General features: G+C 33.4%; 1 protein-coding gene across 1 annotated transcript; it reads left to right on the top strand.

Annotated features, from left to right (window-relative positions):
- Nucleotides 1-105: 105 nt before the first annotated feature.
- LOC123659735 (activating transcription factor of chaperone) lies at nucleotides 106-25,795 on the top strand. Its single transcript, XM_045594916.1, has 5 exons — nucleotides 106-270; nucleotides 4,674-4,776; nucleotides 4,925-5,058; nucleotides 17,575-17,742; nucleotides 24,576-25,795. The coding sequence occupies exons 3-5, from the start codon at nucleotides 4,950-4,952 to the stop codon at nucleotides 25,328-25,330; spliced, it is 1,032 nt and encodes a 343-aa protein (XP_045450872.1). The 5' UTR covers nucleotides 106-270; nucleotides 4,674-4,776; nucleotides 4,925-4,949; the 3' UTR covers nucleotides 25,331-25,795.
- Nucleotides 25,796-27,576: the final 1,781 nt, after the last annotated feature.

Raw genomic sequence — 27,576 nt, 5'->3', positions numbered from 1 at the left:
GCTTTATCACTAGAACACCCTATTCTATATTATCTTCTTGAAAATTTACTAGTGTGCACAACGCACTATTTACGTCAGTTATTATGTAGGCTTTTTATTATGTCAAAGGCATTTGAAGCCCTAAACTTTGTCTATTACTCATCATGGTTTACAAGTAGAAGGACGTGTTATTTGTTTTCTTTTGTGCTATAAATTGCATCAAGATGGGTTTCTAGTTTTCTAAAAGTTTTGCACACCTGCGTGTGCCTTCACAAGTTAATAAAAAATGTTGTAAGTACTGATTTATATTAATATAACTAAACTGTATTTGTACAATTGTAAATTCCAAAGCGTCCTCATTACGCCATGAATCTGGCTTTCACATGCTACTTGAGTCATAACTGTGTAATATCTATGTGTGTAATATGATTCGTCATGTTATCAAGAAATATAAACGTATGTCAAACATTTGACGATATATAGTTTTTGATTTTTATTCTTTTATTTATACACAGGTTATAAAACAATGAATTTTGCGAAATTTACATTATTATATTTAATAAGTTAATAATGAAATATTCATTTAATACAATGTAAATCAATAATATGTAAGAAATAAAATATAAAGAAATCAAATTTTTTTTATATTCAAACAGAATCACGTTTTGTATTGAAAAATAACCACTAACATGTTGTGTCAACAAAGATCTTACCAATTTCTAGGTAATTTCATTAAAAAATTTTAGGATTCATATTTTGTTTCTTTTGATATAAACTAGATTCAGTTAGTCAATTGTATTATTTTTGTATAACTTTCTAAGCATGTAAAAATGAGTTGTGAAATATTTTGTAATACAAAATAACGTGAGACTGGCTTTCAAAACTAGACAGGTGTTGTATAGGCAGACAAATTATTAGTTTTGCAACTTGCTCTTTAGATTGTTAAAGTTTGTTCATGTTAAGGTTAACCTGTCACTATGGAGTTGCTACAGATATTGGTTTTGTTAGATTCCAATCTAGAACAATTACAAGCTTGATTATTTATAGAGACAACAATTTCTTTATCACCAAAGCACCTTACCTTACCTGTACCTTATGATTTGCATTTTTGTTATATTGTTTCATTTGATTTTTTGGCTGTTAATATGTTTACCGTAACTACAGCCTAGCGCATTAAAAAACCAAGTTCTTCATTATTATATAAGCTAGACAACTTCTCTATATTTTATATTAATGAAAATAAATAAAGTGATAGGTAAATTGCTGTAATTATTGTCTTTAAGTTTCCTGTTTGCATAATTTAAGCTTGGGTTTTATATCTTCATAAGTGCTTTGATGATTTGTAGTTATTTTTGGTTAATTCTCTAAAAATAAAATTCTCGTGTCACAGTTTTCGTTGCCATACTCCTCCGAAACGGCTTGACCGATTTTGATGAAATTTTTTGTGCCTATCCGGTATCTATGAGAATCGGCCAACATCTATTTTTCATCCCCCTAAATGTTAGGGGTAGTCTACCCCTAAATTTTATTTTTTATTTTTTAGACAAAATTTTTAATTTCTATTTTTTTATGATGCAACATTAAAAAATACATACAACCCTAAATTTTCAACCCTCTACCATCAACCCCTATTTTTAAATAGCGTTTAGCGGCAAGACAACGTTTGCCGGGTCAGCTAGTTCTCTAAAAATTTTACCTATCATTGTTTCAACAAATAATAATATGCAATTTTTTTTTAAGTAGCTTATTTAAAATGATATAACAATTAAAATAATTATTTAATTAATGGTTGGTAGAAAACTAATAAGGGTGTAGGCCACCTACTTGTATTCACCAATACCACTGAAATTTATATCACACTAGCTGTCCCCTGCGTGCGTTGCTATGCTTTTTTTTACCAACTCAGAAACCTTTGTCGGCTCATGCACAACACTGCTGAAGATCATGATATGAACAAATGCATAGTTTATGATTCTATAAAGGATATACAGACAAACATTCATTTCATATAGAGACTAGCAGCCCGCCTCGGCTACGCGTGGCTATTTAACAAAAATATCAAAATTAAGAAATGATAATACATGCATTACATATTAAGAAACGCCCCATACACAGCGATGCCTACATCCCATAAGGGAACATTCATTAATTACGTGAGCTATTTTTCGATCAGTTTAGACCTCTCCCCCCTTAGGTGAGATTTAGTGAGATTTGCTGGACCTTGCCTTTGCCCTCCCCTTACGTGAGATTGACACTGAATATAAAAGAGATTGACGGGAAATAATAAACTGTTCAAGTATACTGTAGTTAATTTATTTAAATTAAATAAACTTTAAAGTAAAACTAAATGATTTTAATAGCCATGAGATTTATTTGGTGGGCAAAATTAACACTCAAAATAATTATTTTTTTTATATTTTATATTTTTTTGAAGTTGATGTGAGATTTTCGATTATCCTCGGCTTAAATAAGATTTGGTGAAATTTCCCTCCCATTCTGAGCTTATGTAATTAATGGATGTCCCCTAAGGCTAGCCGAGCAAGGTGAGCGGCGACCACGCAACTTTTATCTAATACTTATATTTTTAAACTCGTGATATCTTTCGAATGGGATGTCCAAATTGAATAATTGAACCTGTATATAACTATATATAGGTCTTGATGCAGTCTTGAATATGAAGTAATTTAAATTGTTAAGGATTAATATCAAGAAATAAAGAGCCTTTTCTAGTGGTGGCATTCCAATTAAGTTTGTAAAATAAAAGAACACTTATTGTAGCATAACTATAATCGTTAAACATGCTGTCGTGGTTGAGTAAGAACCACTTTTCAACTTTAAGCTAAACCACAGTTGGCCTAGTGGTAAGCAGTCAAGGTTTTGTAACGCGATGATCATGGGTTTGATTCCTGTATGGCAGAATTTTTTCATCCACTGTCTTCGTCGTATTTTTTTGTTTTTATTTTTATTATTTGTTTTCTTATATTTATAATAAAGACAACTTATTTAAATGTTATGGCCGATATAACTTCGATGTCAGTCATGCTTGCCTCTTTTGAGAACAAACTAAAGCACTTGCAAACGCGTGGATGGCGTTTTTGATTCCCAAAATCTATCCAAACGTTTGTAGTGATTTGGAGTTTGTGGCAAGTGCCAAGCGTGCGGACGCGGCATTATATAAAAATGTATTGACGTCAGACCGGCGTTGCCTTAAAATCAGCATAATGTAGTTTTATGAAACTGTAGCGACAAGCTTAGGCAACGGCCTTTTTTGGCTGAGGAAGGGTAATTTATTAAGTAGTATTGTTGTTGTGGAATTTTATTTTATTTTCTAGTCTTTATATTTGTGTAGACTTTTATTTTTTAACCGACTTCAAAAAAGGAGGAGGTTACTCTTTTACTGGGTGTACCGATTTTAATGATTTTTAATTTAATCGAAAGCCGATGTTTATCATGTGGTCACATTTAAATTTCATCGAGATCTGATTACAACTTTTGGAGTAATCTATACTTGTCGATATAATTGAAGTCGGTTTTTCTTCGTTTGCCTGCAAACACAATTATGTTATTATAGGTATTTGTCGCCTAAAACCGACGGTTTGGGGGGTTCGATTCCCGCTCGGGATGGGTCATTGTACAAATATTTTATTCCGGTTTGGATGTCTGACCTTTTGGGTCTCCCCACCGTGTCTCGTAGAGTACGAATCGTAATGCTAAATACACTTTCTATAGTTATTGATGTACGTATACAAGTTAATTTAAGGTAAATGGATCTAGAATAAGATAGATGTTCTTAATAGATACTGAAATGAAAAATCTGACGTTATACAAGGTTCAGCACACGAAGGGCACACTTGAATTACGAACACAATAGTTTAATTATTTGAGATTGGGGACCTGCTGCATGCAACTTTCAGTTTCTGGTCGTAATTAATGCTGGGTTTAATATCGAAGTTTGCTATTATAACTATGGTCAAATGGAAATATTACGGTCGTCGAGTTATGCAGTAACGCCACGAAGAGGCGTTTCATTACAAAAAAGACGATTTCTAAAAAAAAAACTTGTTTTATTATTTTTGTGACCCTAGTGTTTTCTATTAGCAGTATACATACATAATGTAGATAAATTATAGCTATTTAATATATTATAAATATATTTAATAAGTTAATATTTATTTTTATTAAATTACAAATACACAAAGTATCTAACAAACATTTTATTAAATTACAAATACACAAAGTATCTAACAAACATTCAGCCTGTAATATCCCATTGTTGGGCATAGGCCAGTTACTCCATGTAGAAAGATTGGAGCTTAGACCACCACGCTGCTCCACTGCGGATTGGCGGATATGTTCCCTACTACGTGACTATTGCTATCAGGTAATTTTGTTAATGACCGGAATCGATGGCCTAACGTGCTGTCCGAGGTACGATGGGGAGACACACAAAGACACACATCCAAACTGGAAAAAAATATTTGTTTGAATATAAATATCCATTCCGAGCGGGAATCGAACCCGCAAATCATCGATGTTAGGCGACTACTCGCACAATTACACCAGAGCGGTTGTTGTAGGTATCTAACACAAAAGTGTAATTGTAAATAGGTCGACTCTCAAAGTTTCATTGCATTACTGTTAGTTTGTTTAAATCTCATTAACATCTTTCTAATTTATGAAATTTTATTTTTCAGTGCCACAATGGCGCCTTCTACGGACATCTCTGTCCCTCGACAAATACCAAAATCATCAAAGGACCTCGACCAATCGACCAGTTGGTTTTTATTTGACTTTGTGGTAAGTGTTGATGTTTTTATTTTAAAATCTTTCCAATTCTTAAAAATGCATGCACGTAGTGAATGTTAATTCTTATGCCCAATGATAGTATGTTACATCCTTTAAATATTAATGAGATAATACTGATGATTTCCTTGAAACGTTTCAGAGTAACGTCGACTCGAACATCAACAATGAGTACGACGAGTCAATGGTCATCTTCGTTGGCTTCGGCCGGCGGCCTCTTAACTGATAATGAATGTTCTATGCTGCTCGAAGTTGATCTTTTTAACACTGAAGGAGGTAATTTAGCGATATGACGTTTTTATTCATTTTGTAATTAAACCTTTTGTTTTGTCTGGTCTCATATATTGAAATGTGACTGAATTTATTATTGCAATGAGTTTAAGTATTTTGTATTTAAGTAACCAATTATGGTGTATTAAAAACTTACTAATACAATAAAACAAAATGGACATCGACAATAGATAGTGAACAGTTCATGAGTAAAAGTTTTATAGTAAATTACCTGTTGCAATTTAAAAACCAATATTGAAACATACGCGAATCACGTAAATATAATATGGATACATACTATGCCATAAGGCATAGCATGTTATGTTAGTTATGGCGTCGCAATTAATTAGCGGAATAGTCTAAATTAGAGCTTATTAAAGTGCGTATTAACAGTTTATATTTCTATATCGAACTTGTTAGGTTAAAGTGAGTCTTATCGCACAGAAATAAGTTATACTTTTCAGATTACTGGATAAAACGATGATGACACAGCGACGAATTGTTTGTTCTATTAGGAAGATTTGATAAATATAATCAATCGATAAGATTCTCACACTAATCAAAATATTTTTTCACATCGTTAATCACGAGTGATTGAATACAATGTTCAGTGTGAAATTCCCTGATATTGTAGTAAATATGTCATCAGCCTCGAATAAACAGTCGTAGTAGACGTTTAGATACGTATCATCTGTACCTAATAATAGTCAATAGCTTTATATTGCAAGAAATATTTTTTCAATACCATCGTACGGTTTATTTCCATTGTGTACCTTCCTTTATGTAAATAGAAAGTCACATGTGTCATGTGAAAGTCAACTAATATTGTTAAACTTCTGAAACAGATTTTTTAATTTTTTGTTTTTGCAATATTCGTCATTATGGTAATTAGGTATGAACATTGAAATATTACTGGAGAAGAATGAGGATGTGTAACTTTTATTTAAAAAAGCAGGAAGTGCAACCTATTATTAAAAAAAAGAAAAACTATTTATTTAATTCTATTTTTAACCAACTTCCAAAAAAGGAGGAGGTTCTCAATTCGACTGTACTTTTTTTTTTTTTTTATGTAACATCAGAACTTTTGACCGGGTGGACCGATTTCGACGAATTTTGTTTTCATCGAAAGGTGGTGTGTGTCATTTGGTCCCATTTAAATTTATTTTTGAGATCTAACAATAACTTTTCGAGTTATATCTAATAATGCGTTTTTACTTGACGCTTTTTTCGTCGATCTACGTTGTATTATACCGCATAACTTTCTACTGGATGTACCGATTTTGATAATTCTTTTTTTGTTGGAAAGGAGATATCCCTAGTTTGGTGCCATGATAAGGAAACCAGGATCTGATGATGGGATTCCAGAGAAACCGAGGGAAACTCTCGAAAATCCGCAATAACTTTTTACTGGGTGTTTCGATTTTGATAATTTTTAATTTAATCGAAAGCTGGTGTTTATCATGTGGTCACATATAAATTTTATCGAGTACACGCGTAGTTACTTGACTATTTTTTCGTCGATCTATGTTGTATTACTCGTCGATGTAATTGAAGTCGGTTTTTTTTCGTTTGTGAGCAAACACAATTATTTTAAATTAAATCCTTGATTTTTTAAATAAATTCTTGGCATGCAACTTGCAAAGTCAGTTTAATTTACGAAGATATGTCGGCTTGGCAAAGAGATGCTGCGATTTACAAATATTGCAATAATATTATATTATAATATATATAGTAAATATAGGAGATTATAAAGTAAATTAGTTCAGTAAAACATTCTTTTTTAACATTATGTTCATATGTCATTAAAAAAAGATATTAGCAATCTAGTTGCATAGCGTAACTGTGCAAAGACTTTTTATCAAGGTGTTACGATTTTTTCTCGCATTTGTTTACAAAACATTATTTTATCATAAAGACATTAGACAACAAACACCTTGCAACCTTGTCTGACTAGAACTTGTATTACAATGCTTACTGTTTTACGGACTTCAAACAGGAGCTTCTTAATTCGACTCTATTATTTTTATGTTTTATTTATTGAGGTTTTTAAATTATGAGATTCTTTACCGGGTTTAACACCCAGTAAAAAGGTATGGGGTTTTTAAATTATATGAGGTTTTTAAATTTAATTGAGAATTTTAATTATTCTTGATTTAAACGAAAGCTGTTTGTTGTTATGTGGTCCCATTTAAATTTGATCGAGATCTGACGTGTACTGTTTGAATTATCTCTAATAATCTGTAATGACTTCACAAATTTTTCGTCTACCTACGTTGTAATTATCCAAAATTTAATAAATTATACCTGTATTTAAGTATAATATTCTGAACATTTCAATACATTTTACATTAAAAGTACGTGATTTTTGGGTATGGGAGAAGTCTAAAATCTCACCACAAAACCATGGGGGTATGGGGTAAAAGTTACAAAAAATATGTTACTTGGCGACCATTTGACGCCGCGTTGGCGCAACGGTCACAACTATGGATTGTACCTGTTGCGCTGGCGGTTGCGGGTTCGATCCCCGCACATGACAAACATTTGTATTGGCCATACGGGTGTTTGCCGTGGTCTGGGTATATGTGCAGTCCTCGTGGGTCACCCCACCGTGTCTCAGAGAGCACGTTAAGCCGTCGGTCCCGGTTGTTATCATGTAGGTACGATATCATATACGATACGACGTATGATATCAATCGTTACTCATAGTAGGGAATATATCCGCCAACCGCAGTGGAGCAGCGTGGTGGATTAAGCTCTGATCCTTCTCCTATATGGGGACAGAGGCCTATGCCCAGTATTGGGATATTACAAGCTGAAGCGTGACGACCGTTTATGCGCAAAATAATGACGCTGAATTAAGTTTATTTATCTGTTACGTAACCGTTAATTATATTAATTTGTCTTTCCTTACGCTTCACCAATCTATACGTGACCAACCGATACATGTAAGGTCAAAGGTTACCTGATTACAGAATAAATATCTACTTAAGTTACAAAAAGTATCTGGTTAAAATGTCAAAATTCCAGAAAATTCCTTGTGATTTTTTTAATGTATCAGAAATATGAATTTATTCTAGCTGTAACTATTGGCAAGGAGTAAATTCAATTACCAAAATGCTCTTCTAACTAATATTTCACATACACAAAGTATGTGATTGTTCTTTATTCGTTATTTTATTTAAACTTCATTAGTTAAACGAATACTCGTATGGGATTTACATGAGAATTAGTTTGATAGTTGATAATAATTATTTTATACCACTCGCTACTACTACTATTTATTTTAAGATAGTAAAGTAACTTATGTATATATAGCGAAGGTCGACTAGTTATGAATGTTGTAAGGTTATAAATTGGAACAGTGATCATAATGATGGTTTAAACTTTCTCTTTCAAATGAGCTTGTTATAAAGAGTAGACCAGCAAGGAGGTCATGGATTCCATTCCATTTATTTTTAATTTTTTATCGAAAGATGTATACAAACACCTGATTGAAAAGTTTCTATTACAATAATAGTACAAATAGTCTATAAGAATATTATCATTAATATTATCTATGTAACAAAAATTAAAGAAATTGTTGTGTTATATTTCGTGCAATCACTTTTTTTTCTTAAATAAAGTTATGAAATTAAAAAGTATTTTTAAAATCGGTTGCTTTATATATATCAGTACTTCAGAGGTAATGTGTGTCAAGTCACAATTGGCGAACTTTACAGGAGAGGCAGATTATGAAAAATTTATATGAATTTTACATTTTATTTTTAAATGTTTTTAGAAAACATTGATTATTACCATGGTTTTTATGCTTAAAGGAGTACTTTTTAATATCATAGTGTTAAAAATATTTTAGCATGTGCCTAACGTTCACAGAAGGACTTAACGCATTGTTCTCCGAAAATATATTACTTACCTATATTAATAAAATTACTGTGTTAAGTCCATTATTTATTAAGAATTATACTTTCAGCCGTGGTTTCGTCTGCATTATTACATTTTATGACGAAATTCAAAATTATATATTTGTACTGCAAACTATTTCAATACAACTATATAATTTTATATGAAAAGTTTAGCATCTATGCTTTAAAAGGGAACAGACAGACAGATAACTTATGCATGTATTTTATTATTTAGTAAGGATTTTTTTTTATGTCAGTAGGTCGGCAAACAAGCGTACGGCTCACCTGATGGTAAGCAATTACCGTAGCTTATAGACGCCTGTAACACCAGAAGCATCCCAAGCGCGTTGCCGACACAATCCCCAATCCCTCGGGAAGCTCTGGTCACCTTACTCACCAACGGGAACACAATACTGCTTGAAAACAGTATTATTTTGCTGTGATCTTCTGTAAGGTCGAGGTACTACCCCAGTCGGGCTGCTCCATATTTTGAGCAGAAAATTCCTGCTGTGCCCTACCTCAGTTAAATTTTATTATAATAGACTAATCTAATAATAGTGAATATTATGATAGGTGAAAATGAAACAAAATTGTTATAGCTTAATGTTTATTTATTAATTTCAAAACTGTATACATTCACTTTCCTTCTTAAACTATTTTTTTTCAATCTTCTTCTTCAGGGAATTCCGGTATTTCTGCTCCATGCTGCAATTTTTTATAGTAATCGTGAAAAATTGTTGGGACCCATTTTAGAAAATTCATCAAATCTTTATATTTTTTAGAATTTACAGGTTTTCTACCTGACCTTATGGGTTGTACATCTTCAGGCCATGGTCTTGGTAAACGTTTTGTACCTCTTCTTAAGTCTGTCCTCTGAAATTCAATATCATTAAAACTCGTTTTATAAAATAGGATATCTGGCTGTGATGCTCTTACTTGCATCCAAACCATTTCGGAAATTAGCACTTGTTGACTATTGGCACCATTTTTTCTTATTACAAGAGGAGCTTCAGGTCTTGAATACAATGATTTAAAGTTTTTAAAGTCATTGGTTTCCATGCTTATGACTTCCATGGGATTGTTGGGTGAATTACAACTCCGCACAAATTGCATCCAATCCCAAGGCATCACGATTTGAAAACTGTCCAGTTTCAACCCCTCTACATTTGTGTCTGCTAGTTCAGTCGATGTCAGTAGTGTCAGTAGTTCAGATAGGGCCCATTTATTCAAACATGATGCTATCTCTTCACCACCTCTACCCGAAATAGATTCATCCCACATGCATTCTATTCATTGCAAATTTATCAGGCGGAGCTTTAGCTTTCTGTAAAGAAATCACTGTTTATAAAAGCAGCTAAAGAACACATTTAAATATGTTATTTGAATCATGTTGGGGTCACTCATGGGAGCTGCTTAATTGAAGCCCCATAAGTACACGCTTACCCAGATAACAGATAAGTACACAAAAAAATTATAGAAATCATTACTTACTTCTACCATCTTATATCCTCTAGAAGATCGCTTCATAATTGATAGCTTAAATAACACAAATACCTATATACTTTGTCACAATAACACTTTATTCTTATAAATTTCAATTATTTAGAAACAATCTTTAAGCATGTCTCGCTGGAAATTATAGAAATGCATTAAATTACAAATACAAACAAACAGAATACAGAAACCAATATTTGCGCGAGTCGACATGTTAGAACGACAACTGATGGGTGCAATGCTGATACTAAATATCCTATAGAATGTCTTTATTTATAGTGTAAAGCTAGCTTATAGCATGGTTATTAACATAATAACAACAACATTCAAATATTTGTTGTTAGATTACACGTTGTTACAGAATGCGTTGAAGAAATAAAGGATCACTGCTCGTTCCCCGTAGGTGATAGCGTGATAATATGTAGCCTATATGTTGACGCGACTTCTTAATAATATTTGTGCCAAATTTGAAGTAAATCCATGCAGTACTTTTTGAGTTTATTCCGGACATACATACAGACAAACAGACAAGTATTCTAAAAACTATATTTTTGGCTTCGGTGTCGATTGTAGATCACACCCCAAGTATTCTTTAAAAAAAAAATATTCAATGTACAGTTTTGACTTTCCTACCATTTAATTTTATGTATAGATTCTATTATTTTCACGTCCCATGGAACTAATAGGTATACGACCCAGTATGTTAAAAATTTATTTTATTATAAAAGGATGTAATTTTTAAGGTATTTATCCTTGTTGTTGTTTTTATTTAATTAAGACTAATGCATTAAAAATTCAAGTGCCATAAAATACTTGGAGGTAAAATGTGTTATGAGGGACTTAACTTAAAATTGTACCATAGAGTAAAAATTTCACAATTCCAAAGTGTTATGTGGGACATAAATTAGTTTACCCTGTGTTAGTTTGTCACTTAACATAATTTATTTCTGAGTATTTTTTTATCTATAGAAGTTAGGACTTGCCGCAATTTACCACTAAATCCGTCTTAACAAATTTGACATAAATCATTGAAAAAGCAAAATTCATAAAAAATGGACTTGACACAGTTTACCTCTGAGGTACAGATATATAATTTTATATTTTTATTATCGATAGAAATAAGAATAAGAGTTTTTTTTTCGTTTGCGAGCAAACACAATTATTTAGGTATTTTCATTTTCAAAGGTACTAATCGCAGGTGTCTGAAAGTAAGATACTTGGAGACAAAACTCAATGATTTAACAAAGTGACACTATAATAAATAATATGCTGACAGTTGACTAGATAACTAATTAAATAATGATAAAAATGATAAATACGTACGTTTGAGTCGACATTGTGCAAAATCTGCAGCAAATGTGATGTTTGAAAATTATGATGGTTTTAAGACATGTAATCTTAGGAGTTTTAATTGAATTTGTTAATTTATTGCTATAGTAATGAAAAATAGCAGCTATTTCTCTATGGGCAATTGCAATGAAATCGTAACTAAATAAGCTTACGAGGTTGCGGGTTAATTTGATACAGAAAAGTTACTAAAAATACCATCAAAAAGTTCGTGGTCTGCCATACAGACAGACGTACCTATATTTCATTTTTACGATATTACCATCATTAGGTACTATACATTCTTTGTGGTCTACACATAATAAAATTTTGTTGCCGTAGCGAGGGGTGTTTTTTTTAGAGTTATACATGTTTAAATCATAATATATCTAATCTAATATCAATGAAACGGGCTTTTTGGACACAAACTTGTATGTTATTAATGTTAAAAAATATTGTGGTCATGTGGCCGCTACGGCTGGCGCGTACAAAGTGCAATCTGAAACACCAATTTTCACAAACTTTTTGGCAGCATTTGCAACCATATTTCGACAATAACTCTTCAAATATTTATTTCCAGGTGTTCAATTGCCTCTTGTTTATCGACATAGACAAGTGACTTTAAATAACCCCAAAGAAAATAATCAAATGGGATCAAATCATACGATCTTGGTCGCCAATTAGTTGGACCATTAAGTGATTCCTGGATGTAATGTCTATTTTGACGAAATATTTTGGATAATCTTCACTCCAAATGCGACAATTCTGCTTAATTATGCACCCCTTCAACCAAAAATGGGCTTCACCGCAGCAAAAAAAATTTGAATCGAAATTCAATATAAACTTGTGCTTTAGCTCATTCGCCGAATTGACGGTTCATACGATCGTCTTTTGGCTTTAATTTCTGCATAAGTTGAATCTTGAAAGCTTTTAAGCGAAGCTCCTTTCTTAAATCTTCCATAAAGTGAAGGAGCCACAAGCCCGGCTGCTGAGAACTGTTACGAATTGATTGATTTCCATCTTCAATGCTTTCCTGTACAGCGGCTACAGCTTCTTCAGTGCGCACTGTTTGGCATCTCACAAAATGTACATTATCATTAAGTGTAAACGTGATCCGAAAACGGTCCGAAATCCGAATTCCAGTTAACCGCTCTGGCGATTATGTACTCCATAAAATGGAAAAAGTGCACGATAAGGTGACGAACAGAACCATTATTTGATAAAAAACTTCAACAATTTGCAAGTGTTGCTCTGGTGTGACGCTTTCCATAATGAAATGTGCAACTATACTAAATAGCAGTGTCGCCAATTCAAAGTTGTGAACCTCTAAAAAATACTCATTATTTGTGGTTTTTAAGTTATAATGTGTTGTGTAACAACGTGCAGAGATCAAATATTTGCTTAAAAAGTGACGAAACAGATCATTGACGATATGACGAAAACATTAGGGGAATCTGGTCCATCATATACCATTATAATAGAATGGGTAGTAGAATTTAAACGTTGACGAAAGAGCATTGAAGATGACCTTTGCTCCGGTCGGCCTATTACGTCTACGACCGAAGAAAACATCCACAAAGTATTGGAAAACCGCAACAATCTGCGGATATCATAAGGAGATAATAACAATAAGGAAAATGCAGAAGAGATGAAATATAATAATAACATAATATATCAAAATAAAATATAGCCTATCTTTTAAGTTGGATCAAACTGCACACGGTGTGCAAATTTGACTAAAATCGGTTAAGTAGTTTAGGAGTCCATTGAGGACAAACATTGTGACACGAGATTTATATATATTAAGATGTCATTTTACAACTAATTGATTTGTTTTGACGTTTTGTTGTTTGTGACCTTGCGAAAAAGAGATAGCATGCTAAGTTAGAGTGACATAAGTTGTAATCTAAGGAACCACATTCTTCATTGTTACAACATTGCTTAACAACTTGTCGATCAACCGAGAATGATAGTAGATTATTTAATTTTATGATATTAGCCGTGCTACTACACGTTTTATATAAACAGAAGCTTATCGTTGCTATTAGGTAATAATAAGGTTGGCCCTTCACTCCGAAAAGATCATTGAGGCCGAGAAATATTTGGGTGAGCCTGAAGTTGTTGTTAGAAAATGTCTTATATTTTTATTGTAATATAAAAACTTATGGTATATTAAATGAATATCTAATTATTGCCTGAAATGTCAATAATAATTTCGTTATTTTCTAGGCTATTTTAAACGAAAAGGAAACTTTTCTGCCGAGTATTATTTTTGATGAATTTTGTTTGAATAATTTTGTTCTATTTTAATAATCATCATATCTTAATTGCTTTATTAATACTTGTGTGACCGCCATTTAGCCCCCCACAGATTCATCTCATGTACAGATAACTAGAGGTCAATAATTGACGTGTCAATATACATAATATAGTACGCCGATATACTTAACAATAAAAATTGAAACTATTGTATATAAAAAGTATTAATATTAAATGTGTATATAAGCGAGTAAATTCATATAAATTAAATGCTTCTCATATTATTTTAGTTAACACTTGTTTAGGGTTTGTTGCTAATAATTCTTTAAAAAACGAATGTATAAAGTATGTGCATGTCTATACTAATATTATAAAGCTGAACAGTTTGTTTGTTTGAACGCGCTAATCTCAGGAACTGCTGGTTCAAATTGAAAAATTATTTTTGTGTTGGATAGTCTATTTATTATATATTAAAGAGATGATAATAGAGTGATGTTATATAGCTCAAAGGCTATATAACATCACGACAAATAGGAGCGAAGAATCAGTGGAAAATGTTGCCAAATCGGGGAAAATTATTCACATTTGAAGGGTTCCGTTGCGTGCGCTGTGTGAACGGTTCAAGTTACCCAAAAAATGTGTATGAAAGAATTATTCCTCTTTAAATGATCTAAAAAAATGTCCGTGAGAATCCGTGAGATGAGTATATCTATCTTTTAAGATTCTTTTTACGGTAATCAAATTTGGTCGAAATTAATGCATTAATGTCAATTATTTGCCAACGAATTTTATAAACATATTAGTAATCCTTATCCAAATAAATGTATTGTTGATTAAGACTATTTAATTGTAAACAAAATTGTCCTTGACATCACTTATCTTCAATTAACTTCTTAGAGGATAATACAATTTTAAAATTACTCCGCAACAAAATTAACACGTGCGCATGATGCGCAAGACAAGACGCTGCGCTGGTCGACTGGCGAGAGGGAGGCAGGAGATATTACCTACACATCTAAGAGATGTTACCTACACATCTATTGATAATGTACCTAATGGATCAAGAAGATGCGGTCCATTACCCACAGGAGTTTTTTAATTCTTTGAACCCGAGTGGCCTTCCCCCACATTCTCTCAAGTTAAAAATAGGTGCTCCAATAATTTTACTTAGAAATCTTAAACCATCTAATTTATGTAACGGGACCCGAATTCAAGTTAAATTTCTGCGCAACAACGTGATTGTAGCAATAGTTTTGATTGGTACAGCAGTTGGTCAAACAGTGCTTATACCTCGCATCCCAATGATTCCAAATGATTTACCTTTTAATTTTAGAAGAATCCAATTTCCCGTTAAGTTATCTTTTGCCGTAACAATTAATAAATCACAGGGGCAAACATTTAAAAATGTAGGAATCTATTTACGTCAAGACTGCTCTTCACACGGCCAACTAACTATATGTCGCGTTGTCAAGATCAGTAAGAGCGGAGAAAATCAGTATGTTCTTCTGCCACAAGAAAAAAAAAAAAAAAAAAAAAAAAAAATAAAAATATCATTTACGCAGAAGTACTTTAAAATATATTATTTTAAAAACTTCTTAATTGCGATCATAATAACAGAAATTTACGAATGGACGAAGTCGTGGGTAACAGCTAGTATATTTATATAACCATTATTATTTAATCGTATTTATGTAAAATATTCCATCCAAACAAATTTCCATTATCGTTATCAGGCGACTTTTGTTTAAAATTAAATACTCTTTATTAGTTGCCATGCTAAATGCGTGGGTGTGTCTTAACAATCATTTAGTGGACGTGTGATTCGCTCAACTATTGTTTACATTTAACGCAAAGACGTCACGACATGTTCGAAAACATATTTGTTTTTAGCTAGTTAACCCTGTGCATGTTTTTAACGGAATATATCGAAGTTTATTGTTTTCCATTATTTTTCTTGTTTGCAATGAGCTTTATCCTAACATATGTAATGGTTTGTTTATTTAAATGTACATGTTTATAAGAGAACGCCTTTTAGTCAACTCAATAGTTAAAATAATTGTGTTTTCTCATAAGCGACAAAAAGCGACTTTAATTACATCGACAATTAGTAACACAGCGTAGGTAGACGAAAAAATAGTCAAGCAAATACGTATAATTAGGTCAAAAAGTACTTGTCAAATCTCGATTAAATTTATATGAAACACCATGACAAGTATCAGTTTTTGACTAAAATAAGAATCATTAAAATCGGTACACCCAGTAAAAAGTTATGCGGTATTATATCATAAGTCGACCAAAAAATAGTGAAGTAAATTACCATTATTAGATATAACTCAAAAATTACTTGTTAGATCACAATTACATTTAATTAGGATCACGTGACGTACACCACCTTTCGATTAAAAGATATCGAAATCGGTCCACCCAGTCAAAAGTTCTGAAGTAACATATATATAAAAAAGCAATACAATCGAATTGAGAACCTCCTCTTTTTTTAGAAGTCATTTTGCATATATTTTTTCTGCTTTTTGCTTTAGGCATAGTAAGTCTAAATGAAAAACGTTTTTTTTTTCTTTTTATCTGAACTGCATGTTAGTGGAATTTTCAAACGCGTAGTCTGTCAAGGAGTTATTTTACTGCGGCGGATAATTTCGTACCATGAATAACCATGTATTTGGTTGTTATGGCATAACACGGTCTCTAAGTCACGATGGAAAGACCCACAAGGGTAAAACGAAACAGGGGTTCAGTATTTTAAGTATAACTAAAAAAAGTATTTGAAATGTAAATATTTGTTTCGAGTAGGAATTAAACTCACCGCCGTAGGCGTTGGCGTGCAGCTTTCGTCATTACTAAACTAGAACTAGTCCGAAATAAATCTGATCTAACTAATATTACATATGTTCATGAATTTGGTGAAGATTCCCCATGTTTAATAGAAGACCTAAAGGTTAACTAAGTATTTTTATTGTTAATTAAATAAATGTTAGTATGAACTAATGACTCCTACTCTATCTCCAGTTTTATTTTTATGTACATCATGATATCACGATGAATTGTTATTTAACATGTTTTTAAAATAGTGGCTGTCGCGACATTATCAAATAAGATTTAAAGCATCACGACAACTGGGCGTTTCTTTGACGTAATATCGTGTGATAGATATCGTCCATATATATATTGACGTCTTCGGCCCCTCTTCGTATTTTGTACATTACTTATCTAAGCTCCTTACCTTGAAGCTTCTTCCATTTAAGAACGCGAATTCTCCTATCATTCTTGTTATAAATCGTGTCCGTGTAGCAAGACTTTATCGTTTATATTAATTTAATTTTCCAAAATGTGTTGTTATAAAGGTTCAGGAATGTGCGATTTGTGTAGGGAATTTCAATTGTCACTTTTACAAAGTAAGAATTGTTATAATGTCCTGAATACAAAGTAAATATAACAAAAAGAAAAAAAAAAATTTTTTTTGAAAGCTGTATGGATTTGTAATTCCAAAACAGTTGCTTATGTATTTATATTAATTATTTGTTACTAGATCTCCTCAAGACCTTTCCGAGCGCTGCACCGAAGATCGATTCGATAAATTACCTTCAGGATGACATATCAAACACCATGTATCCGCCTTCTCCTCCTGAAATTAAACCCAGCCAAGCCGAACTCGCTAACGATCTTCTGCAGCAGCTGGAAAACCAATGCAAACAAGGTCAGTTATTCATACATTTTAAATGAATAATAAATGTATTTTATTTAATGTTTAGTAATTAGACATTTCTACTGAAAAGATATTCTTAGTAATTAATTTGGTAAGCTTGTTTCTTATAATGAAATATATGATTGAAATTATGAAAATTTAATGTAATATATGCAAATAAATGGGCTTAACCAATGGTAATTCAATCGCAAATCGATAGTTAATTTAATTAATAGAAATAATAACGTTTATTTTTAAAACAGAATAATAAATCTTAATTTAAAATTGGTACCTATATATGTTTAATAACAGTTTTCGATGGGGATAAAATTCAAATTATACTAAAGTTGGATTCTGCGGAATGTCATTTATAAAAAAAATTAATGAAATTTTAGAAATAAGTATCCAATACTTATGTTAAAATTTATAGGCTCTTCAATGCTTATGGTATACTGTCCTCATTCATTATATAAAATGTAATATTAAAAATTCGTCTCCTCTTTCGAGATGATGATGACACATGGTACATACGGCAGTGGTTGAAGGGGTAAGCTTATGAATTAAGTACTTTTTTAACAGACTTCAAAAAAGAAGGAGTTATCAATTCGATTGAATTTTTGTGTGTTATCTCAGAATTTTTTACTGGGTTGACCGATTTCGATGATTTTTTAATGAACGGTGTTGCTTGTCTTGTGGTCCTATTTAAATTGATTTAATCGGGATATGGCAAGTACTTTTTAAGTTATCTCTAATAATGTGTTAATCGCTTCAGCCTGTAATATCCCACTACTGGGCATAGGATCAGAGCTTAATCCACCACCCTGCTCCAATGCGGGTTGGCGGTACACGGTTGTGATAAATACACACTTAACTATTTTTCGGTCTGTCTACGTTGTATTGTTACTGTCGATGTAATTGAAGTCGTTTTTTTTTTTTCGTTTGCGAGCAAACATAATTATTATGACGAGACTTCTGTGTAAATTCAATTTTTGGGAACTATTTGTCTTAGTATTTTTTTATGTAAGAACTTGATAATGGACGATTTTAGGAATATTTCTATTTAATGAGTACAATGCATTTGCACCTTGCGTCGAATCTATTCACATTTAAATTGACACATTTCGCAAAGATTGTTTTTTTTTTTTATAAATCCTCTTACGTTTTTTCTATCGCATGGTATAATTATTTTCGTATCCTTCGAATTTTATCCGCTGAAACATTTAATTCTAAAATATTATGGCATATTTCTTATAAATTTAACCCGAGGGTAGAATCTACTTCCCTTTTACTTCTGACTTCTTCCACTCATATCATTAATCAAATTTCAATTTTATAGATGTAGTTATTTCGAAATTTCGTAATTTGATAGTGAATGATGAGTGTGTGACCTTTCACTTTTATACATACAATAGATGATGTGGCTATTCCTTTTTAATTGTCAGAACCTCAATTATTGTAGTAAATTAATCTAAAATGTACACTTATCATTAAGAATGAATTGACTTTAATTGATTAGTGTAATGAAAACGTGTAGAGGAGATTCTGTAGTTTTATAATAAAGATAACATTTAATTTACTTTAAATATATTTTTTAAATATATCCTCTATGATAAAACATTGTTAGTCGGAGGTGATATAACCTCCGACTAATCAATCACTTAAAAATTAAATATTAAATAATGTCGATATATGTGTGACTATAACATCAATTACCAATAGATTAAAATGACACACCCCTGATCTTTTTGCAAGTGTCACGCGAGCTTTGCGTGTTTACTTAGTTTATCAGTGTTACACTAATTAGCAATATTGAAATATAGCTTTGACGATTTAAGATATAATTTTAATGTTTATTGATACTGTGTTTAAACTTTACATAAACTTTAAACAACATCTATATGTATGCTTTATTTATGGCGGGCCAATTTGAAATCTAACAAAAGGAAAGCCTATTCATGGTGCGTAAATTAAAATAATAAAGTTTACATAATTTAACTATTCGATACCACTTAGGGAATTCTTTAAACACTTGATATACTTTTTTTTTATATATATTTGCCTTATATGAATGCTGATGCTAAATTAAACAATTATTTGACGTTGTCTAGTTTGTTATTAGCCGACTTCAAAAATGAGGATTCTCAATTTACCTCATAACATATCTAATAATGCGTATTTAAATAGCTGTTATATTGACTACCAACGTCCTATTACTACGTAGATGAACGTAGATGTAATTGATGGTTTTGTTTCGTTTGCGAGTACACACAATTATTTGGAGTTTACTCCTTTAGAAATTGTATGAGGCGCGATATAAAAATTATGAGAAGTGAAAACGTGTAAAACAACGAAACAGCAATGACTCTTAGAGTGACGCTGACTGGGGAGTTAGGGTGTGAGTGACGCTTTACAGTGCTTTTAGCTGTTGCAAGTTATATCCCTAGCATTTACTGTACTGATACGTATAGCATTCTAAAAAAAGTTTGTAATAAGACTTTCATGAGTTACACTCATTTATAAAAACAGGATTATTATTTTCGCTTTCAAAACTAAATGGAATTTTTGCATACAGAAATTTCGTCCAAAGATTGAGATTGTAGCTATGTTGTTGCATTTTGTTGTGATAACTTAATTATGTATTCAGAGAGGCAAGGAGGGGAAAGGCAAGTCGTTTCGGAGTTGACATTGTATGCGCGCGCGCACTCAGTAGTAGCTGGTCTCGCGCCGCGTCTGCAGGTTTATTTACCCGTGACAATAAATTCGTTTCGAGAAGCATATTACGGGCGTTCGCGCTCGGCTCGCGACCTATGCCTGCCAACGTCCATGTGCCCCTGGGACTCTGTTAGAATGAAGTACCATTATCGCTGCATTTGGAATAAGGAAATAGTGTTCAATTCACAAAAACTTGTCAAAAGACGTTAGGTTTATGTGCCCGTTTCTTGATTTCAACGACGACTATCGCTCGCATAACGAGGATTCCAGTTTCTGCACTCCACTGCCCATTTAATCGTATAGAAGTAATATTAGAACTGTATTATAGCAGTAAGGACATTTAAAGAGGACAATTGGTTCTTAATATTGAACTTCGTGATGGCTCTTGCAGATCTGTATGCTGGTACGTGCTTTCAGCTACTTGAAATGAACAATAAAAATGATTTGGTTTGATTTAGTTTTTTTGATTGCATGAAGTTGTGATATTTGGTTTCAAGGTTTCCGCGCATTAATACTTGTCCGGTTTTGCTACTTGAATACAAAAGATAGTTTACGACTTGATAAGTTACAGTAATTTCGCAAATGTTTAATATTATAAACAACAATTAGGTATAACCTAGACTGGCGCTTTGTTTTTGTGAGAAATAAATTTCTGAGATGATACGAACTTCGAAAAATTCGTTAGATAGAATATCATATATTTTGAGGCACTTATTTGTATCAAATACTTGTCCAAATTGTTCACGTTCGCATTCGGCCATTGAAATATTTACTTTTTAGATATATTATAGATTATATGATATTACGATCCATACAATATTATTCTGCATATCATAATCTACAATATATGTCGCAGATTGAATGCATATAACTTCAAGTTATTATAATTCCATGAGACAAGTTATTTATTATTTATTTGCCACTTTGAATCCACGTGTTCGAATAGTTTGAGGCGTAGGTTACCGAGGTGTGAAGCATGCTTAATTGTTTAATTATTTCTCATTCGGTGGTTCGTTAGTTATGTGCGCAGGCAATTAATACGTGGAACGAAGCCTTTCCACGCTTGTGCCACGACTAACTGATAAACCAGTTCATTTCCAAGGCGACCTCGTTCGCTGTTTGCTCAATAATTAAAGCGAATTATTGGCTACTTGTTTTCATTCCTACGCATTGATATAGATTACGATCAGTTAGCAAAGGCGTGTTGTTATTGGTCTGATTTACTTATGTCCTTTGTGATTTACTTTTGTTTTTGTTCCATAGTTAATACATTCTTGCATGTTTAAATTATTTGTAATTAATTTAATTTAATCCTTGCTTTTATGACATTACAAAACTAATAAATAATGTGAATTAGTCGTAAAAATTGTTTAAATCAGAATAACATTACATTAAAAACATATTTAGTAGACATTACATTTAATTAAATCCACGGTTTTCATTGTATACTTTATTAACATAAATAATATAAATGTTCCAAGACTCGTACCAATTTAGTCATTAAATAGTCATAATAATTTTATCTCATATCATAATCAAATTGTTGTACTGAATTATATTGTTTTATGTTAGTATTTATTACAATAAAAATTAATTTATTCAGCAAAAAATTGGTTTACTAGTAACAGTTTACATTTTAGTGTTTTCGTGTGTTGTTTTATGGAAATATTATAAAGAGCTGGGTAAAATACAAGTCATTTTGGCGTTGTAAAATAAATATTTATCTAGCGCTGACCAAGCTGGGGTCACATCGGTGAACCTTATTGATTGTCAGAGTTTATCTGCTGGTCAACCTTTGACGCGCCTCTCGCAGCATATCTGTGTCGCCAGCTCCATGATTGACAAAAATACAATAAGATTCAAAGTTTAAAATCACTGAGAGTCTTTGTCGATTTTAATTACATATATTTTGTGTTAAAAACATGTGCATGTACATTTATTGTGTACGATAGTAAAATTTATCCTCAACATTTAAGGCATCAATGCCATAAAAAAGAATCAGAATCTTGCACCCAGACAACTTTTCAATTACTTTCAATTTATCGTAGTATATTTGAGTCTATTAACATTACTAATAAAAATACACTGTCGATTGTCCAACAAATAACTCTTGAGTTAACCAGATATATTATGAATCAATTGCGTATAAAATGTCATAAGGAAAATCATTAGTATTTATTTAAACAGAGGAATTTATATATTTACTATGACTTGAATAAAACAATTAATGTTATCTAAAATGACAAATAAATTAAAAGGTTTTTTATTGACGTTACATTTCTATTATACGTTTGATTGAAAGGTATTTATTAAGTTTGGTTATGAAGGAGAACGCGAATGCAGCCGGCCATCAAAAAATTTGACCTTTAAATAAAGTACGCCAGTTTCATAATTAATAATATTTTTGTAAAATAGTTTTTACTACAAAGTTACAATAGAATTAAATTAAACAACATTTAACTTTATAATTAGAATGGCTAATTGAAATCCTTCTATTGATGAGCTAGTTTAAAAATAGTAAGGTTATTTTAATCTTGATATTATCATAATTAAAGGATTGAATAATTATTATTGTTATTGGGAAATGTTTTTATTACTGTGAATCAATTGATTATTTATGGTGTTCGCGAGAGCTGACTGCGTGCAACATGATATTTTGTTTATTTCATTTCGAGAGCTTACTCGACATTCATTAAATACACAATTTACTCAGTATTTGAGCCTTTTATTTAAAAATGATTGTAGACATTAATGTTATATTTAAGTAAAACAATGATAACTTGTTTCGTCTTATGAAGAAGACAATAAAAATATATCTTCACTTCAGCCTTATACAGTCCACTGCTGGACATAGGCCTTCACAACTTTGCGCCAAAAATGGCGCGAACTTATTTGTTTTGCCTATAGTAACCACGCTGGGCAGTGGGTTTGTCGCACCAAAGACGCTGATAGCCGTTTTCGGCCTGTGTATTTCAAAGCCAGCAGTTGGATGGTTATGCCGCCATCGGTCGGCTTTTTAAGTTCCAAGGTGGTAGTGGAACTGTGTTATCCCTTAGCTGCCTCTTACGACACCCACGGGAATAGAGGGGGTGGCTATATTCTAAATGCCGTAATCACACAGCAAAATATATATCTTAAATATTAATTACAGTTAACACATACTAAAGTAGCATTTTGAGAGAATTTTAATAGAGTAATGTTTTAGTTAAATTAACAGTTGAGTAACACTGAGTCGATTGATATTTAACTGTAGCATAAGTTTATAAAGAAACTTGCAATATTGTACAAAATTCGAAATTGCATACGTCATGTTGTTAGTTTAAATAACGCTATGGAGACTTTTCGACGCCTCAGCCTGTAATATCCCACTACTGGGCATATGCCTCTTTCCCCATATAGGAGAAGGATCAGAGCTTAATCCACCACGTTGCTCCAATGCGGGTTGGCGGATATATTCCCTACTATGAGTAACGATCGCTATCAGGTGTACATGATAACAACCGGGACCGACGGCTTAACGTGCTCTCCGAGGCACGGTGGTGAGACCCACAAGGACTGCACAGACACCCAGACCACGGAAAACACCTGTATGGCCAATACAAATGTTTGTCATGTGCGGGGATCGAACCCGCAACCGCCAGCGCAACAGGTACAATCCATGGCTGTAACCGTTGCGCCAACGCGGCGTCTTAGCTACTTTACAGTCAACTATAAATAAAAAACTAGCTAGGTCCCGCGGTTTCAGCCGCGTTGATTTGAGGAATAAAATAACCTTCCTTTTTAAATAGTTAAAATTTTTTAGTTGTTGATGTCGGTAGAGCAAGCAATTATCTAGAAAATGACATATAATTTATGTGGAGTAATTGTGAGGTTTTTATTTAATAAATAAAGGAGGCAAACATCGTACTTAACCTTAGCGTATTATTTAGCAATTTAATTTCTTGTAGATTGAGGTTATTCTATTATATATTAAGAATATTTTTTATAGTATATTTATTGTAATAGTCATTAAAAATAGATTTTCCAATCACTATGTTTGAAATCTGGGACTTTTCCTTATATATATTATGCTACGTAATATGCTTGGTGTATAGTAGTATTATAAATTAAAATTAATTTATTATTGGTTACAGAAAACATATTCCAAAACTGGTTAGAAGAGAAAGTGGAGCTTCCCATTTTCGAAAATATCTCCCAGGTGCCCGAGCGCGTAGAGTTGCCGCCACCGGCACACGCGCCCGCTTCGTATCCGCAATCTGTGCCGCAACCAACCGAAGAGCTCCTGCGTGAATTCGAAACGGTGTACGGCGCCGTCGAGCTCACTCACCTCACGCCGCCGCAGAGCCCGCCCGGACCCGCCACACAGCTCCTGCTCAGCTACGCGCAGCAAGCTCAATGCGCCTCACTCCCATCCGCCCTTCAATTAGCCCCTGCTGCCGACCAGTGGCAAGTCCCTCCCGTAGTTCTACCGGAGTACGACTGCGATTCCCAGGCTCTCGAGGAGCTAGTTCGTCATCGCGCCGCCCAGCTCGCGTCCCCGCAGCCGTCCCCCAGCAGCGGTTCCCCCTCCCCCCGCTCCAGTCCGCGCTCCTCCCCGCCCTCGTCTCCGCGCTCGTCCGACGAGGAGTGGTGCTCTTCTTCTCGCCCGAAGCCGTACTCGCGTAACGTCGACGACCGTCGCTCGCGCAAGAAGGAGCAGAACAAGAACGCGGCCACCCGCTACCGTCAGAAGAAGAAGGCGGAGGTCGAGGTGTTGCTCAACGAGGAGCAGGCTTTGCGTAAGCGTCACGTCGAACTTGGAGACAAGTGCTCGGACCTGCAACGCGAGATCCGCTACCTCAAAGGGCTCATGCGCGATCTGTTCAAGGCGAAAGGTCTTATAAAATAATTTCACGCTCTACTGGCCGAGTGAAAAGATTTCAGCACCGCGCGATACGATCGCGGTATATTTGAAAATTCGTTCAAACAGAAGTTATGAAGTTTAATAAATTTCGATGATATACCTAAATATAATTTCTAGTTTAACCTAGATAAGTTTATTGTTTGCATCATATATCTAACTTCGAGCAGCATAAGTCACACATGTCACTTCGTCGAGGGCAATATCTCAGTAATGTAACAACTACTAAATTTAAAGGTGGCGCTGTCTTCTCATCATTCATTTTCTTAAATTTAGAGGATAGGTTGCATTCATTGTTATGAAATGTGAACGACTAATTATAAAAAATTACAGCAGCATATGCATATTTGATCTTATATTTTATTATTTGTAAAATTTGAAATTTTATTTAAATATATGTAATATCAAGCCATGTTCTATTTTCATACAATATAAGGAATGCGACGGCGGAGATAAGTTGTTTTTTTTAATCCTTGTAAAAATATCTTATCTGTCACAAATGTTACCTTTTGCCTTTAAAGCTTAAGCATTTATTGTGTTATTTTCCTTTTTTTTATTCTTTTATTAATTTAACGGAATGTTACTTTCTTAAAAGTTGGTTACATTCTCTATACTACGTATTATTTATACGATATTTATGAGTATTTACGATATAAAGCTTCAGCCTGTACTATTCCACTACTGGACACAGGCCTCTTTCTCCACGTGGAAGAAGGATCAGAGCTTAATCCACCACGTTGCTCCTATGCGGGTTGGCGGATATATTTCCTACTATGAGTAACGATCGCTATCAGGTGTACGTGATAACAACCGGGACCGACGGCTTAACGTGCTCCCCGAGGCACGGTGGGGAGACCCACAAGGACTGCACAAACACCCAGACCACGGCAAACACCTTCATGGCCAATACAAATGTTTGTCACGTGCGGGAATCGCTTCCGCAACCGCCAGCGCAACAGGCACAAACCAGTGCTATAACTGTTGCACCTATGTAGCGTCTTAAAATATAACTGAAATATTTTTGAATACATTTACTTTGCTTCTAATAATGCTTATCCCCTGCTCTTTATTTAAAGAATGCACAAGTAAATAATAAGAGGGTAAAATTGCGATAAAGTAACAAAATAAACACGAGTATTTATGTATAATATCAAAAATTATTAAACTATGAAGTTTCCTATTATTACCAGTGAAGTAATTTGTATAATTTAGGTATTCTATACAGTACCTATAAATAAGAAATAATATGAATGTTGTTGTACCTAACGTATTTTAACTATGTATTCCAAGAGGGACTTCTGAACTTGAGCAGTTGATAACGGCCATCTTGTTGAAGTTACATCATATTAGATGTCATTTATTCCGTCTGTATTACCACATCATCATGGACGGATATAGAATTGAACAACATGTACAAATAATAAAATTGTTTTATCAAAATGGGTGTTCCGTTCGGGCAACGTACCGCGCGCTTCGCCTATTTTACGGGCGCCATAATCGTCCTACCGAGAGGTCTATTCGCCAGGTGGATAAGTTTGAGTCCACTGGTTCTGTAAACGATCGACCCCTAAACGTTACCACCACGAACCTGCCCTTACGTCGACGAAACGCAAGATCTGCCGAAAACATCGCAGCTGTATGTAAGTGTGCAGGAGAATCCGAGGCAGTCGATTTCGCGTCGCTCATAAGAACTCGCAGTTTCACAGACTATAGTATCAGAGGAGCTGCTTAGAAAATTGGAGTGACTTCAGAATCTCGCAGTGCGTATCATTTTTAACATGCGAAAGTTTGATCGTATCTCACTTCCGCGCTCAGATCAAATGGCTCCCTTTACGCTTTTGCAGTGATTTGCATATCCTATCTACTCTCTTACATCCTACGTGACCCAAACTTTCCTTCTTATCTTCTGTCCCGTTTTCACTTCCTACCCTTTGCTAATCGTTCCAGGCGCCCTGGCATTACAACAAAGCTGGATGTACTAAAGTGCAATACCAAATTCAAACTGAATGTAAAAGTCAAAGCGCGAAAAGGCCAGTGTACGTATTGATAAGGCCACCGCTAAGATGAAGCGAAACTGAAAAACGCCGCAAAAGGAATCATATTTACAAAAAGAGGGACTTGGTTCTATGGAGGCAGGCGCCTACAAGTAGTACTGATAAGGTTAACATTAAACTAGATGACTTATATTCAAGTCCCTCCTATATTGTAACTAAAGTCATCGGTAACGATAGGTA

This window comes from Melitaea cinxia, chromosome 14, assembly GCF_905220565.1.
Source record: "Melitaea cinxia chromosome 14, ilMelCinx1.1, whole genome shotgun sequence".
In the NCBI taxonomy this organism is placed as follows: Eukaryota; Metazoa; Arthropoda; class Insecta; order Lepidoptera; family Nymphalidae; genus Melitaea; species Melitaea cinxia.
The sequence above is the reverse complement of the archived record's forward strand: the minus strand, read 5'-3'. Positions and strand labels throughout refer to the sequence as shown.